Here is a 13,486-nt window from a genome sequence, read left to right on the forward strand (position 1 = left end):
TCCCAAGTGTCTACCTCTTTTAGGTCCCACCCCTGTTTTTCCAACTTCCCACTGTAGTTCAGGTTATCAGAGAACACAAACATGATATTTTAAACAGGCAAATGTCATTATCTGAGGTGTTGTCTGCACATATTAAAACACAGCACATACTGTGTGGCAATGGGCACCCAAAGAAGTTACAACCAAGGAAACCTGCATATGAACAGACATTATGTCAGCTAATCCAATTAACTGAAACACTGTCCTCTGTTAATATTCACAGTCCACAAATAATAGTGGTGAAATAGTGATAGCTAAGTGGATACCAACTGCCATGTCAAGTGATCAAACCACTCTAAACCCAGCCCTCTTCAATGGTCCTAAATAGGTAATTCATTTCCAGGTGTTTCATACTGTTCACCCCAACAGGTAAGCAGTATTTCACAAGACCAGCATTCAACAGGTTAACAGAGAAATCAGCTGAAAAATGCAATTTTTAGTTTATAAAGTTGGTACACGTAACCTCGTCTAAACATATTTTTATTTCTCGTATTTTGCTACAATTCTTTTTCTTGTTGTAACAACAGTATGCAGGGTAAGATAACATTGTCAGATGTTTAAGTTGGAGCACTGATAGTGTTCTCAATATTTAAATCTATTTTACAGTAGTAACTTTTCAAATAAGAAAATCAACAAACAACAACCATAAAAAGAACAAATACCTGGTCCAGCTGTCTACTAAAGCTTTTATAAATATCTTGTTTATTGACTTCAAAAATTGGTTTCCCTTTGTTAAATACTGCATACATAACAGCTCCCAGAGAGTACATATCACTGGCTGTCTCACAGCTCACAGAGAGAATATATTCTGGTGCCAGATACTCAGGATTTGGAAGACACAAGGATGGCAAGTTTGGATCCCATTCTTTACAAGGGAACTTTGGCTACAAGAGAAGTATGAGAAGTGAAGTAAAGTACATTTATCAAGGATTTTTAAAGACCATTTTCAATAAGAAACCCAAACAGAAAAAAATAATTAAGCCACTCAGATTCAATTGTGAATCAAACACCAACACAGTAAGGCAACATTTTTAAGAATCTCTGTCTGTAGCTTAGAGTGATTTGCTGATGCAATTTTATCTGAATATTAGAGCTGGGAAGTGTAATTTAAAATCAAAGCACTGCTGTAATGGGGAAACATGAGCTATGATGGAATTCATTTTCAAAGGTAGCAGCCAGGCACTGAATAAGTGCAACACACTAAGTTAGGCTTGTAAGTCATCCAACATGAAAGGGGAGCAAAAGTGGCACAGGCTCCAGCTTCTGTTTGAAACCATCACTAGTCTACTGCGATGCCACTGAGCCCACTCAGGATCTTTGTCCGAGACAATCAAATGCAGCACTTCAATCCAGACCTGTGCCATATGTTCTAACTTCTGGCCAACGAAATACAGAGGTGAGTATTACATAAATGTTTATATACTGGAATGCAAAATCATGAAACTGCTTTCAGGCAAAGACCTGAATTTGAAACTGAATGATGATAAATATAAAGATATTACCTCCTGTTCAGATGGATTTGTTGATTGGATACAAAAATCAAAGCCCATAATTTTCCATGCTCCACTCTTATTCAAGATTATATTTTCAGGAGTAATATTTCCATGGACCATTTTGACACTGCTATGCAAAAACGACAAACCTTCAGAAACCTGTTCATAAAAGATCATTATTTCAGGTTAAATATTTCCCCAAACATCCTATGAGACATTTACAAAAATTCTGTTCTTATGGTCACAGTTAAATTCCTAAGCTAACTAAGAAACAATTTTTCATATTTTAGCGTAGGCCTTAAAAATTATGCATGAAGGAAATTAAACAGATGGGTAATCAACAGGTGAGATTACTAATGTTAATTAACTATCACAGTGTAAGTGTGGTGGTGCATCCCCCTCTCCTCTCAGGCCACACTATTTCAGAAGAACATAATGCTTTATGAAGCTGGTCAACATATTCACCAAACGAAACCTGAGAGCTAATGGTTCTCCACAGAACGTAAAGATTCACATATGGAAGAGACAGTTGTAGCATAGATATTTACATGGAAAATAAAAACTAACTGAAGTTTCTATTTTACATGTCAGAACAGTCAAAAAAAGAGTAGCAGCTTAGAGCTTCTAGTGTTTATCCTCTTTTACACTTAGAGTGATCAGGGCACTATTATCTCTCACCTCACTATTGGTTTGATTTACTATAGGCAGACAAAACTTTGGCAGTGTACTGACTTCATTTAAAAAAAAATCATTAATACTAAAAACAGAAAAAAATTATAAAGACAACGTGTACCATACCTGAAGCAAACCATATTTGGTCTCCACATCATAAAGTTTGTATTCTTTAATGTCTGATGGTAAAGGAGAAGGTAGGTTGTCCCAGCTGCCAAGAACATTAGCTAAACTTGCACAGACTGGTTCTGTACAAAATGCCAAGCAATCCCTGTATAGGAAATGCAATAAAAATTTATTGTACATAAATGTAATATATCTCTTGACTACAAATAAAGAACCATACAAACACCATATATATTGCCAAAGCACCTGGTTCTACCAAAACCCATGTTATATTTCAGGTTTTGAATTCTTTTAATATTATACTAAAGAGAAACACATAAATGTCTGAAGTTTAAAAAAATACTAGAATTAGGATATTTTATTCTCTAACATTCATAGAAATTGCTAATGATTCACACAATGTTTCATAATTTTTTTTTAAAAAACAATGCTTTCCTTGTCCTGATCTAGGACAAAGTGATCAAATAATTCTTACTACTATATAAACTTGTAAAATCAGACTTCTACCTATGCCTAAAACCAATATGTCCCTGACTGAAGCGGTACTTAATGAGGTCAGACAATGATCAGAAACTGAATTAATATAAGGGAGCACCTGAATATTCTTTTACTTTTATATGAACTGCAGTTTGCATGTGAAGTGACTGTTCTCTAAATTACTTGATTTTTTTTTTCTTCATGAAAAATTAATGGTCTTGCTTATGCATTTTTGTGTCAATTGTGTTTGAAAAGCACAGAAGAAGCAAACTTCCATACATAAGGACTGGTCGTAACACTGTCCAAATTTCAAATTTCAAATTTGGTCCTGAAACCAATATGTGTCTCAATTCCACAAACTTCATGCGACACAGAGAGAGTATTTCTTTACATCCACATTCTTCATACTGCTCTGCACAGCGTGGAGGCCCTGGACAGCCATTGCAATTCACTCCTTAATTGTTTTAAAGGGCTTTTTTTGAGAAAGCACTACGTCACACATACCTGCTTTAAGGATCATTAATTCATGAGAACACTAAATATTGCATCAGTTTGAACACAGAAAACAAGTAACAGTAACAAAGATACATTTTTGAATATAAAGTTTAGGCAAGAAGACAGAATCTAACTTTTTGATCACTCCATAAAAACATCAGAAGACGCGTCTCAGCATGAAACTACCACGTATTTTTTTAGTATTTCAATATTTAACAAGCTTGACCTTTGAAGTAAAATAAGGCCACTGAAACATGCAAACCTCTTACTATCCATCCAGACTTTAATTTTCTCTACTGCCTCTCTAGAAGTAAAACAACTGAAAAGTAAAATACATTGAATGCTAAGTGTCACCCAACCTGACAGAATTTTTTTGCTTGGTTTCCTTCCTCCCATTCCAATAATGACATACCTTTCATGTTTCTATTAATATAACTAGGGTAATAAAACTTGTTTCTGTTATAAACACAAGTCAAAATGAGAACATAGAAAGACAAAGTACTTTCTTTTCAGTCTGACTTCAACTTTACCACAGAGCTCATCCATTTAGTTATGGTTAAGGCACAGATGAAAATACCTAGGGAACAGTTATTCCGTGATTTTCATAACAAACTCTCTGATTACTGCTGTTTTGAGGGAATAAAAAGATGGCTGTTAATTTTTCACTTTAGGAGGTAATTAAAAAAAGGGCCCAAGCCACAGTATTGGAGGGATGCAGTAAATCTAATTAAATAGAAGAATATTGCAAAAGGTGATGTCTGCCATACAGGGCAGCTGCCTTAACAGTTTCCTGAATAATATCAACATGAAATTCAGAGTAATAAGATAAAAACATTTTCAAAATAAAAAGTGACAGCTAAAAATACATAGGCTTTCTACAGGGAAACAGTGTAAAAAATGCAATGTCTAGTAAATTATAAGGGACAATTCACACTACTACTATTTTTAAAGGGTAGGAATGATATTATGAGTTAACCCACAATTAGGGTTTTTTATCATTTTCTTCAATAACAAGCTAAATATAAATTAAAAATGCTTTCCAGTGCTGTTAATGGAATTCAAGACCATTTGTAAATAAACATACTCATATTAAATATTTAGTATAAATAAGGAGTTACTCATATAAATGCATGTTAAGCACTTTTACATCATTATATGTATTGTGTACATTTATATTAAATATAACTATGTTGGATACCAATAATTTGTAGTAGAAACATTCGATTAATAGTGGAAAAACTATCTACACACTAGGGTCAGAAAGGTATGGCCTTTCTTTCCATATCTACTTCAGCCCTCCAGGTGCATCAAGTATCTATGTGCATCATAAAGAGGAATATAATGTGTGACCTGCAAGCAGTTCATTACAACTGTCCCTTACTTTGGGGAAGCACAAAAGAAGGAAAAATGAAGAAAAAAAAAAAGATCAGGTACAGTCTAGCTAGAGGCCCATGAGAGATTTCTTCAAGAATAAGCACTCTGGAAAGACCTGAAATCCTAAAGCAATCTTACAGCATGCTTGCACAAGGTTACACACACATATATTCTACATGAAGTTTTATTTTATTTATCTTCTACAAAAACTGTTACATCTGTTTCTGGCACAGCATGCAAATATACGGGTTTTGTGCTTCTGGTGTTTCTACCAGCAGCTGAGTGTGCTGAGTACAGAAACAAAAACAGCAGAAGCAAAGTGTAAGGCATTACTAAAAACCCACAAACAAGAACTCTGATGTAACTACGCCGTTGCTTTTAGTCAAAATGCTTAAATGCTTCACAAGAACATGACCAAAGCTTTCTTAAAGGTATGAATCTTGATGTTTTCTTCTGAAGGGCAAAGTTCAGGGGAAAAGTTGCTGAGTCAACTGGAAAACTGTGACAATTTTAGGAAGAAGCCTGAGGTATACTCTGGGATTCACTTGCACGCACTATAATTTGAGATGACCCTAGGCCATTTAGCACATAATAGTTTATTTACTGCTGTAGCGTGCTGAGAGCTGACTTCAACTACCTAATTGATTTTCTTTAGGCCATTGTAAGGGACATTCTCGATCATAGGTGCAATGACAGCTTTGAGCCCCTGTAAATGTCAAAAGTGTTTAGCACTGGAGGAAAGATAGATATGAATATGCAAGTGCAATTTAATCCAATAAACCTGTCTCAAAGCAGGCATTGCAAAGATGAAGAAGCATTCCTACAGTATTCTCAGCTCCTAGAAACCATTTGGAAAAAGTCAACACAGAAAGGAAGGACATTATATAATGAATCTTTATCAGGCTACAATTTAGGATCACAGAATGACTGGAGTTAGAAATCACCTCTGGAAATATCTAGTCCAACCCCCTTCCTCTTAGGGGGAAAAAACCCTAAAACTTCCACGATCATCTTTGGTAATATCAGGATCAGCTTCCTATTTTAACATGAAACCTCGATTTTCTTTGTTAGATTTTTAGTGCGCTGTTATCCCTACAGCTGAACAATAAATCTGTAAGACTAACCAGTTATTGTTCCTAGTGAGAAACCTTTCATAAATCAAATAAGCACTAGAAGAACATGCTGAATTTTGTCTCCCTGGATTGGCACTTGAGGGCCTTTTCAACACATATTTAGCTACAACACAAACAACGTATCAAAATTCCCTAATCTCGCATGTACTACATACATCTCATACATGGAACAAAATGTATGAATAAGTAAAACTATTTTAAGAGAGTTCTTTAAAAGCAAAATTAATTAAAGCACCAAATTTTCATGCTGTAATGGTCATGTGTAGCCTTACAGCTGCAACTGGACTAAAATCAAGCAACAGATTATTAATTTGATTCACACCCGAACTGCATTCTGTGGTGGGGAGGGAACATGGTGAATACCATGTCATATGAATAAATACAGTAAACCTGAATGTCATCAGATGTATGTATTGAATGTTCCAGACAGTTTACATTCACTACCAAAACAATGATTAAAAGTAACTGTTCTCTACTTTACTACAGCTTACCTGGACTCTTCTAATGGATGTTGAACAGTAAGTAGTCTAGGGTGTCGAAGCCTAGTTAGCTGTTGAACACCTCGCTTTAAGGAATCAATAATCTGATCTTTTTCAAATTTTTGGTACTTGTCTATTAGCTTCTTATCAAAGACAAAAACAGCCACTTCCTGAAAATAAGCGACAGAATTCACTCAGTATATAACACAGCCAAAACCTAAGTCTATACACAATTATATACAAATGCTTGTTGAATCAACAGTACAATCCCACCAATACAATAACCAAACAAAGAAACTGACTTTTTCTTACTTAGTCCCAGTCATGGGAGAGCTTACTGTAAATAAACCCTGAAATTGACATTTTGAATTAAGGTACTAATTCTCCTTTACTGTATAAATAGTAAAGCATAAACTATAACCTTACCTAAACACTGAAAAAGCAGCAGATCCACAGTCAGAAATCAGCTTGATTTTAAGTAGATGAAAGCATTTATATCAACTATGAACAGTTAAAATATTCTGAGTATTAAGTGTTGCTTAAGTGCTGCTTTATTAAACCAGGTCCTGTCTCAGTGTTTTGCTCCAAACCAGTTCAATCTTACAAAACAGTCACAGTCGTCTATTAATCTGATCAGACCATTCATGTGATAAAACATTAAGAATTTTGTAATGCTTAAAGATGTGTAAAAAGAAGTCACAATAATGTTAAAAACAGAGAAATCCTCTCCAACTTCTGCAACTGGAGCAGGAGATAATTAAGAAATTTGTACGAAAATTTGAAATTACAGAGGTCGATGTAAAATAAAAAATTAGATTACATCACCATCTGGGAAGTCATTATTGTCAAACATATCAACTGATGAGAAAAAGAAATGAAAAAACTTTCATCATGAAACAGACTTTTATATGCTGCTTCAACGGCATTATGAATAATAACAAAGGTTAGAAAGCAGTAGAAAATAATATGAAAATACAGTTAGCAGTCCCAAGAGGAACTCGATGCTCTTTTACTGCACATTTTATAACCATTACTCTAATTAAAATCTCACAGAACAGCTTCATTATTAATTAATTAAAACCCCATAAACTTTTATAAATAGGCTATCCAAAATATGAAATTTAGCCCAATACACAAAAATTAGGTTTTTAGGTATTTTCATTAAGCCCTCGGCAGGTGAATACTTGTAACTAACTCAGCTATGTACACTTTTCCTGCCTCTATCCATATTGGCTCCTTGCTCCAGCTTTTAGGTGTGATGGATCAAACATTAACACAAGACAGAGAAGAGCAATGACAGGGGATGGAAGACACACGGAGCAGTACGTGACCAATAACGAAATTTCAAACTAAGACTGTACTTTTGAAAAAACTTGTTTGATGACAAGTGAAAATAATCAGAAAGTGACTATTTAAATCAGCTATGGTTTGAATATTTTGTGATGGGTCTAAGTAAGTGCTATTGGTGCTTGCCACAATCCTGCATGGTTTGTTTACACTCATAATTCCCTGCACCCAGCAGAAGAGAACACAACTTATATTTCAGATCCTTAAGCAGCCGACTCAAGGCCATTAGCTCCCTCTTGACTGTCTGTAGCCTTGTTGTTGGGACTTACCTTCTGAATTCTGCTAGCTTTACAACTCAGCTGACAAGTGCTTTGTGACCTTAGCCTATCTATTTATGATTGCACTTTCTAAGCAGAAGGACAAGTGCTATATTGTGCCAAAAAAAGTATAAGTGCATAAAGTCTAAGTTAATAAATCTAAGATGAGCTGAAAGACATACTGTGAAATTATACATCTATATATAACCAGAGTGACTCATAAATCTTTCAAACAAACAACAACAGATCAGCTATGAAATAGCACCAGACAAACATATGCACAGGTAAGTAATTTCCTCACATTCTGTTAGGTTGTTACTAAGTCACCTAAACAGTACTCAAGAAAAAAAAGGTACATTTAAAAATGAATAACAGATAAACATTCAGAAATCCTGGAAAGGAGTAAGGCAGGAACCAGGCAGCACTTGGAAAAGAAGAATAAAGTTATAGATATCTACTGTCACCAGAGATGGAATATTTGTAACTGCCCACTGACTCAAAATAGGAACAAAAATAATCCTGAAAACAAAGATTTCTGATGGGATCTACTGCTGTAATGTTAAAACCTCCAAATTTAAGTCATTGTAGCCAGATAAAACAACTGAACTATTACTTGTGCTGTGGTAAAGTGACAACAACAGGGGTAATTAAGCCCTTACATCCTGCTTGTCTGATTACAATACACATTGCAAAAAAAAAACTTATAGCTTCAGGTTACACACTTGTAATATAGCAAATATGTGCAACTTCACAAAAGTGACTGCTATCACCTGGAAAATGCAGCCAGCCCGAAGAACATTCAGAAGGTACACGGGAGAGAAATAAAAAAGAATGTTAAAGAACATACACTGCAGTACAACACATCATAAGCTGTATTGCTGCACAATTTGTTTTGCAATGACAAAGTGAATGTTGACATGATGTTACCTAACTGGTAATACTAATAATGAATGGTAACTGCATGTCAAATGACCAGCCATCTAAAATTCCAGGCAGTACAACTGCTGCTGTATTTTCAATTACTAATGATGGCATACAACTGCACAGGTGTTAGTCAGGGTTTACAGATATACTGCAGGACCACATGGAGCACCTGAACTAAAACTCTGTAAAACTGTTGGTCAGAACACCCATTGAAGGCTTGAAAAACGTGCTTGACAGGAACCTAGTTACATATACTCTGTCAACTATACAGTGAAAAACTTGCTACAACTCTCCAGACCTTAAAGATTTACCTGCTACAGGTCAAATGCTTGCTAGGAACATAGATTTTATAAAACCTATCAAAATTTCCATGCTTCCAATGTTATCACTTTGTGTAGCTGAGTAAGACCAAAAAAAGCCCAAATCAACTGGTAGGCTGGGTAAATTCAGTAAATAAAAAATGCACAGAGCTCTGCAACAGCTAAAAAAATGCATGAAAACATGGCAAAAGTACCTGATTAAACATTATTCAGACTCTGTAACACAGAATCAGATCACACATTCTTTGCAGATTATTTATTCTGTGTAATATTTGTATCTATTTGATAATGGTTATTTGCCTATGATCTAACAGATGGTATAAACATTTTCCAAAGACATTCCTTTGTGTCCATTTCTTTCTGGTACATGTGCAGCAAGCTGATGCATTGTCTCAATGACTTCACATCACTTATTATTACCTTTACCTCAAGACTGTAACTTATTAACACTTCTATTTACACTTTGAAAATTGTATTTCCTCCCCGAATCTGAAAAGACTTTTCACATTTCTCCAGTGTAACAAAATAATTTTCTGCAATAACAATTCTTAAACTCTGTTTTTGGCAAACCTTCTTCTGAAGTCACAGTCCCATATTCATTTATACATGTGACTTCAAGTAAGTCAGAAGTTTGAGTATTGGTGCTCTAAACCCTAATACTTTAAGGAAACTAAAAAGGAACAATACTGATCTGATAGCAGCACATGGAAAGCATAACTAACTTCCTTCACAACCTCCCCCTCTATCCCATGCCTTCCTGTTACAGCATCTCTAACTTAACCTTTCTAACTGCTCAATTTCTGTATGGTAGCTGAGCAAAAAACTATAGTGTCATTTGCTGACAAAAAATGATGACATACTTCATGGTTATTTTAAACTGTAAAAAGCCAGAATTGTTACCAAAAAAAGTGGCAAGCTGCAACAAATTGAACAAACTGGGGAACCAATCTATGGTAAAGCAAACTTCTTCCTTCTTGTCAGGTCACTTTTAACTCAGATGAATTCTTGATCTTGGTTCCAAATTGTATGCTATGAATGCAGAACCACTTCTTTCTCCAACAAAAGGCTTAAAACAAGTATCACTTACAATGTACTTAAACAGTGCTGAGTTCTTTGTGTCGTTTCACTACCCTTAACATGAGTCTGTCCAGTCTGACTTTAACTGCCACTTACCAACTGCTACCAATCAATCTGTCATCTAATGTTTATAAACACAGGTCTTTATGTGATAACTCACCTGTTTTGTTGATTTTTTAGTTCCATTAAATATCTTCCAAGCAAGACCATTACCTCCACTGGCAATATGTCGCCCGACATCGAATTCCCTGGTGACGGGATTTCCCATGACTGCACTGGTGACATCAGCTGTCACCTTTGTGACAGTGCTCTTCAGCTTGTTCAGCATGGACTCCATGGTTTCAATTTGCACCAATGGCTTATCTTATAAAGACAAGAAAACAAAGGTTTCACAGTCCTCTCAATTCAACCATTTCTTGAAAATTGTAATCAAATAATGCAAAGGATTTATATACTGTCCCTCGACAAGAAAGGTTCACATCCTGTGTATTAGTATCCATCAAAAAGAGAAATACATCTGAAGGAAAACAGACTACCTTAATTCCAGTGCTCACAGAATTACTCATTTGTCTCAAGCAAAGGATTGCTTAAGATTCCCAGGCCAGCAAAATAATGGATGTGTATTATACAGACAGCAAGTAAAAAACAGAAATATTCTTTCCAACACAGTGCTTTTCAAAATACAAGCTCAAAATTCAGTATTTTGCCCATCAGACTGCTGACATGATCCAGCTGTTAATGAACTTAAGTATTAAGTGAAGGGGAAGGAAAAAAAGAAACCATTTTTTATGCTTTACCAAAATTGTTCAAGGAAGCTTTTCTCATACCACCTTTCAAGTTTTAGAGCTAATAGACAGTGGCAGCTTCCAATTTACTTCATCTTCCCCTGTAGTGCAGCCTTTCAGAGTTCTCTATATTTTCTTAATAAATCTGACTTGCCTATTCTGCCAGATACAAGTTCTGGAGCCAGTGTCCCATTTATACAATTGTTTCTCTGATAATGTATACACAGGAAAGAATGAAAGCAGCAAACAAACAGCAAAAAAAAATTATTACATGAAATTAATTTTACTTTATGATTCATGATCTGGAAAAATACATGCAAGTCCTTACTGTGCAGCCCTACACCAAACTCCTATGAAGACACTGGCTAATATCCCTGTATAAAGAAACTTTTCATTAACCTGATAAATAGGTACAAACAAGGATCATGGATTATTCTAAAAAGGAGTTATAGGCATTTCCAGCTCTCAGCAATTTTATTCAGCAGATATTCTTTAGGCAAACTCTATATGCTAAAAGACTATAAAATCAATCCTAATGAGTTTAAGATAATCCCAAATCTAATTTACTTGGTTTTAGATCTCATGCTTTTTCCATTGTTTTGCTCACTCCCAGCCATCAAATCTTCTTTAGTACCAATGCAACACCATCTTGTTAGGACTCTCAAAACTAATAAAACACTTTGCAAAATTAACTGCAGAAATATTACAAAAAAATGCATGTGCATGCATGTTCAAATTCCTCTCTGTAAATCTGAAAGGAAGCTTCTCTACAGAGCTGGTGGGAAAATGGTGTAGTATTCATTAAATCAGAAGTGTCCTCTGCTGTGGGTGACAGACTTACTGCAGTGAGTAGCCTGTAAAAGCCACCAGGTGAGAATGTCAACAGCATTCCAGTATCTATAGTGCTAGAATTTAAAATTCAAGCCTGGTAGACCCCATCCAACCTGTTCCCCTCCAGCTTGACAGTAGGCAAACTATTGTTTAATTTAGCTTCTGAGCAAGCAGTACCAAGAAACTTATTTCTCAATAAGCAGATGGGATTTAAAGTTTACATCCACCTAACTGTAAATTTGTAGAAATCCTATTCTCAACATTTGAATGCAAGCTAAAATAGTATATTTTGCTTCATAAAAACAATTGCTATCACCAACTTCAGTAAAAAACCTATATATGTCAACAGGAACGATGTACCTAGAAAATCCATGCCCCACCAAAAATATCTGTTTTGGATAGTACCTCTAATACTACAAATCATAACAAGTTAACCACATCCCACATCTGTAATACACAAGTCTAGTTCTTAACTGTAGGAAAACTTGCTTGTTCAGTTAAGACTGGTCTAGTTTTTAAAAAAATATAATAACTAAGTATCAATAAAGTCAGTCACCCACAATGAAATTTGCATTTCAAGTTAAAAGGTAATAAATGAGAGAAATGCAAAATCTGAAGTATAACAGTGTCTGGACAAGCAACACAGGACATACAATAAATGTTTAAGAACTCTTCCTGTTTGAATTTTACGAGTAATATTAATGCTACTGATTCTGAGTCCATGAAACCTGGAACTAATCCTAAAAAATTCTGAGTGTTCAATACGCTTTTTCATGAATGCCCCTCACAATCAGTAATGGTTTTTATGCTGATGTACGTCAGCAATCATACAGCAGCATGATGAGAACAATCACTTAGCAAGGTAATAAGCAACACCAACACTGCACTCAGAAAGGAGGCAAAACATTCAAAATGTTGAAATACAGGCTGTTGAAATCCAAAGCAAAGACAGTACACCATTTTTCAACTCTCACTCATAAAAAAACCATAATGCAAATCCAGCAATTTATCCTCAAACAAATTCGTAGCTTCACCTGATGTATGGCTGTGGGTGCGCACTGCACAGCAGTACAACACACAGTACCACTATTCTGAACGATAACAAGCTGGGATCCCCGTCTGGGAACCAAGACCAGCAGGCTGGCGCTCAGCTACTTGGTGCCATCCAACCGCATCCTATCCACCTGCCCCAAGCACGGATCAGTCCACAGAAGGAAGTGCTGGAACAACCGAGTCACAGCCAACAAAAGGACAAAACTCCAACATTTTTAAAGCACAACCAGTCTTTTGCATTTGTTACAAAAACATCGAGAGAGTCAAACGCAATGAAGCACCGTGCAAGGCTGTCCTCGCCGCACGTCACCTTCTTAACTTTCATGCACCATTTCGGTACTGAGCTTCAGCTGAATCCCCACCAAAACCTCACGGAACGAGATCCATGAGCAGGGTTCTGTCTGTCGCCTGGTGACAGGTGAAACCCAGCCCGTGCGCTGCACAAACCCCGGTCAGCCTCCTGCGGGCCAGTCCTCCCGGACGAAGTATTTACTGTTATTTACAGCCAGAGCGGACTCGCACCGCTGCGCAGGGCCGGTGCCTGCGCTCCCCGCTCCGCGGGGCAGCCGGGAGCAGCGCGCCGAGGGGCGGGCGGCGGCCGCGG

At 36.2% G+C, this 13,486-nt stretch overlaps 1 protein-coding gene across 2 annotated transcripts in view; it reads right to left on the reverse strand.

Moving 5' to 3' along the window:
• The window catches only part of SCYL2 (SCY1 like pseudokinase 2), a 34,585-nt gene extending 21,241 nt beyond the window's left edge, over window positions 1–13,344 (reverse strand). The window contains exons 1-6 of one of the 2 annotated variants that reach the window (XM_068191627.1): window positions 13,192–13,344; window positions 10,374–10,576; window positions 6,301–6,458; window positions 2,331–2,475; window positions 1,542–1,691; window positions 702–923 (exon numbers count right to left, since the gene is read on the reverse strand). In XM_068191627.1, the coding sequence (XP_068047728.1) occupies window positions 702–923; window positions 1,542–1,691; window positions 2,331–2,475; window positions 6,301–6,458; window positions 10,374–10,576; window positions 13,192–13,207 (894 nt within the window). In that variant the 5' untranslated portion in view covers window positions 13,208–13,344. The remainder of the gene's footprint in view (window positions 1–701; window positions 924–1,541; window positions 1,692–2,330; window positions 2,476–6,300; window positions 6,459–10,373; window positions 10,577–13,191) is intronic. The other variant, XM_068191629.1, reaches the window with a different exon arrangement.
• Between the last annotated feature and the right edge of the window lie 142 nt (window positions 13,345–13,486).

Source organism: Anomalospiza imberbis, chromosome 5 (genome assembly GCF_031753505.1).
Source record: "Anomalospiza imberbis isolate Cuckoo-Finch-1a 21T00152 chromosome 5, ASM3175350v1, whole genome shotgun sequence".
Taxonomy (NCBI): Eukaryota; Metazoa; Chordata; class Aves; order Passeriformes; family Viduidae; genus Anomalospiza; species Anomalospiza imberbis.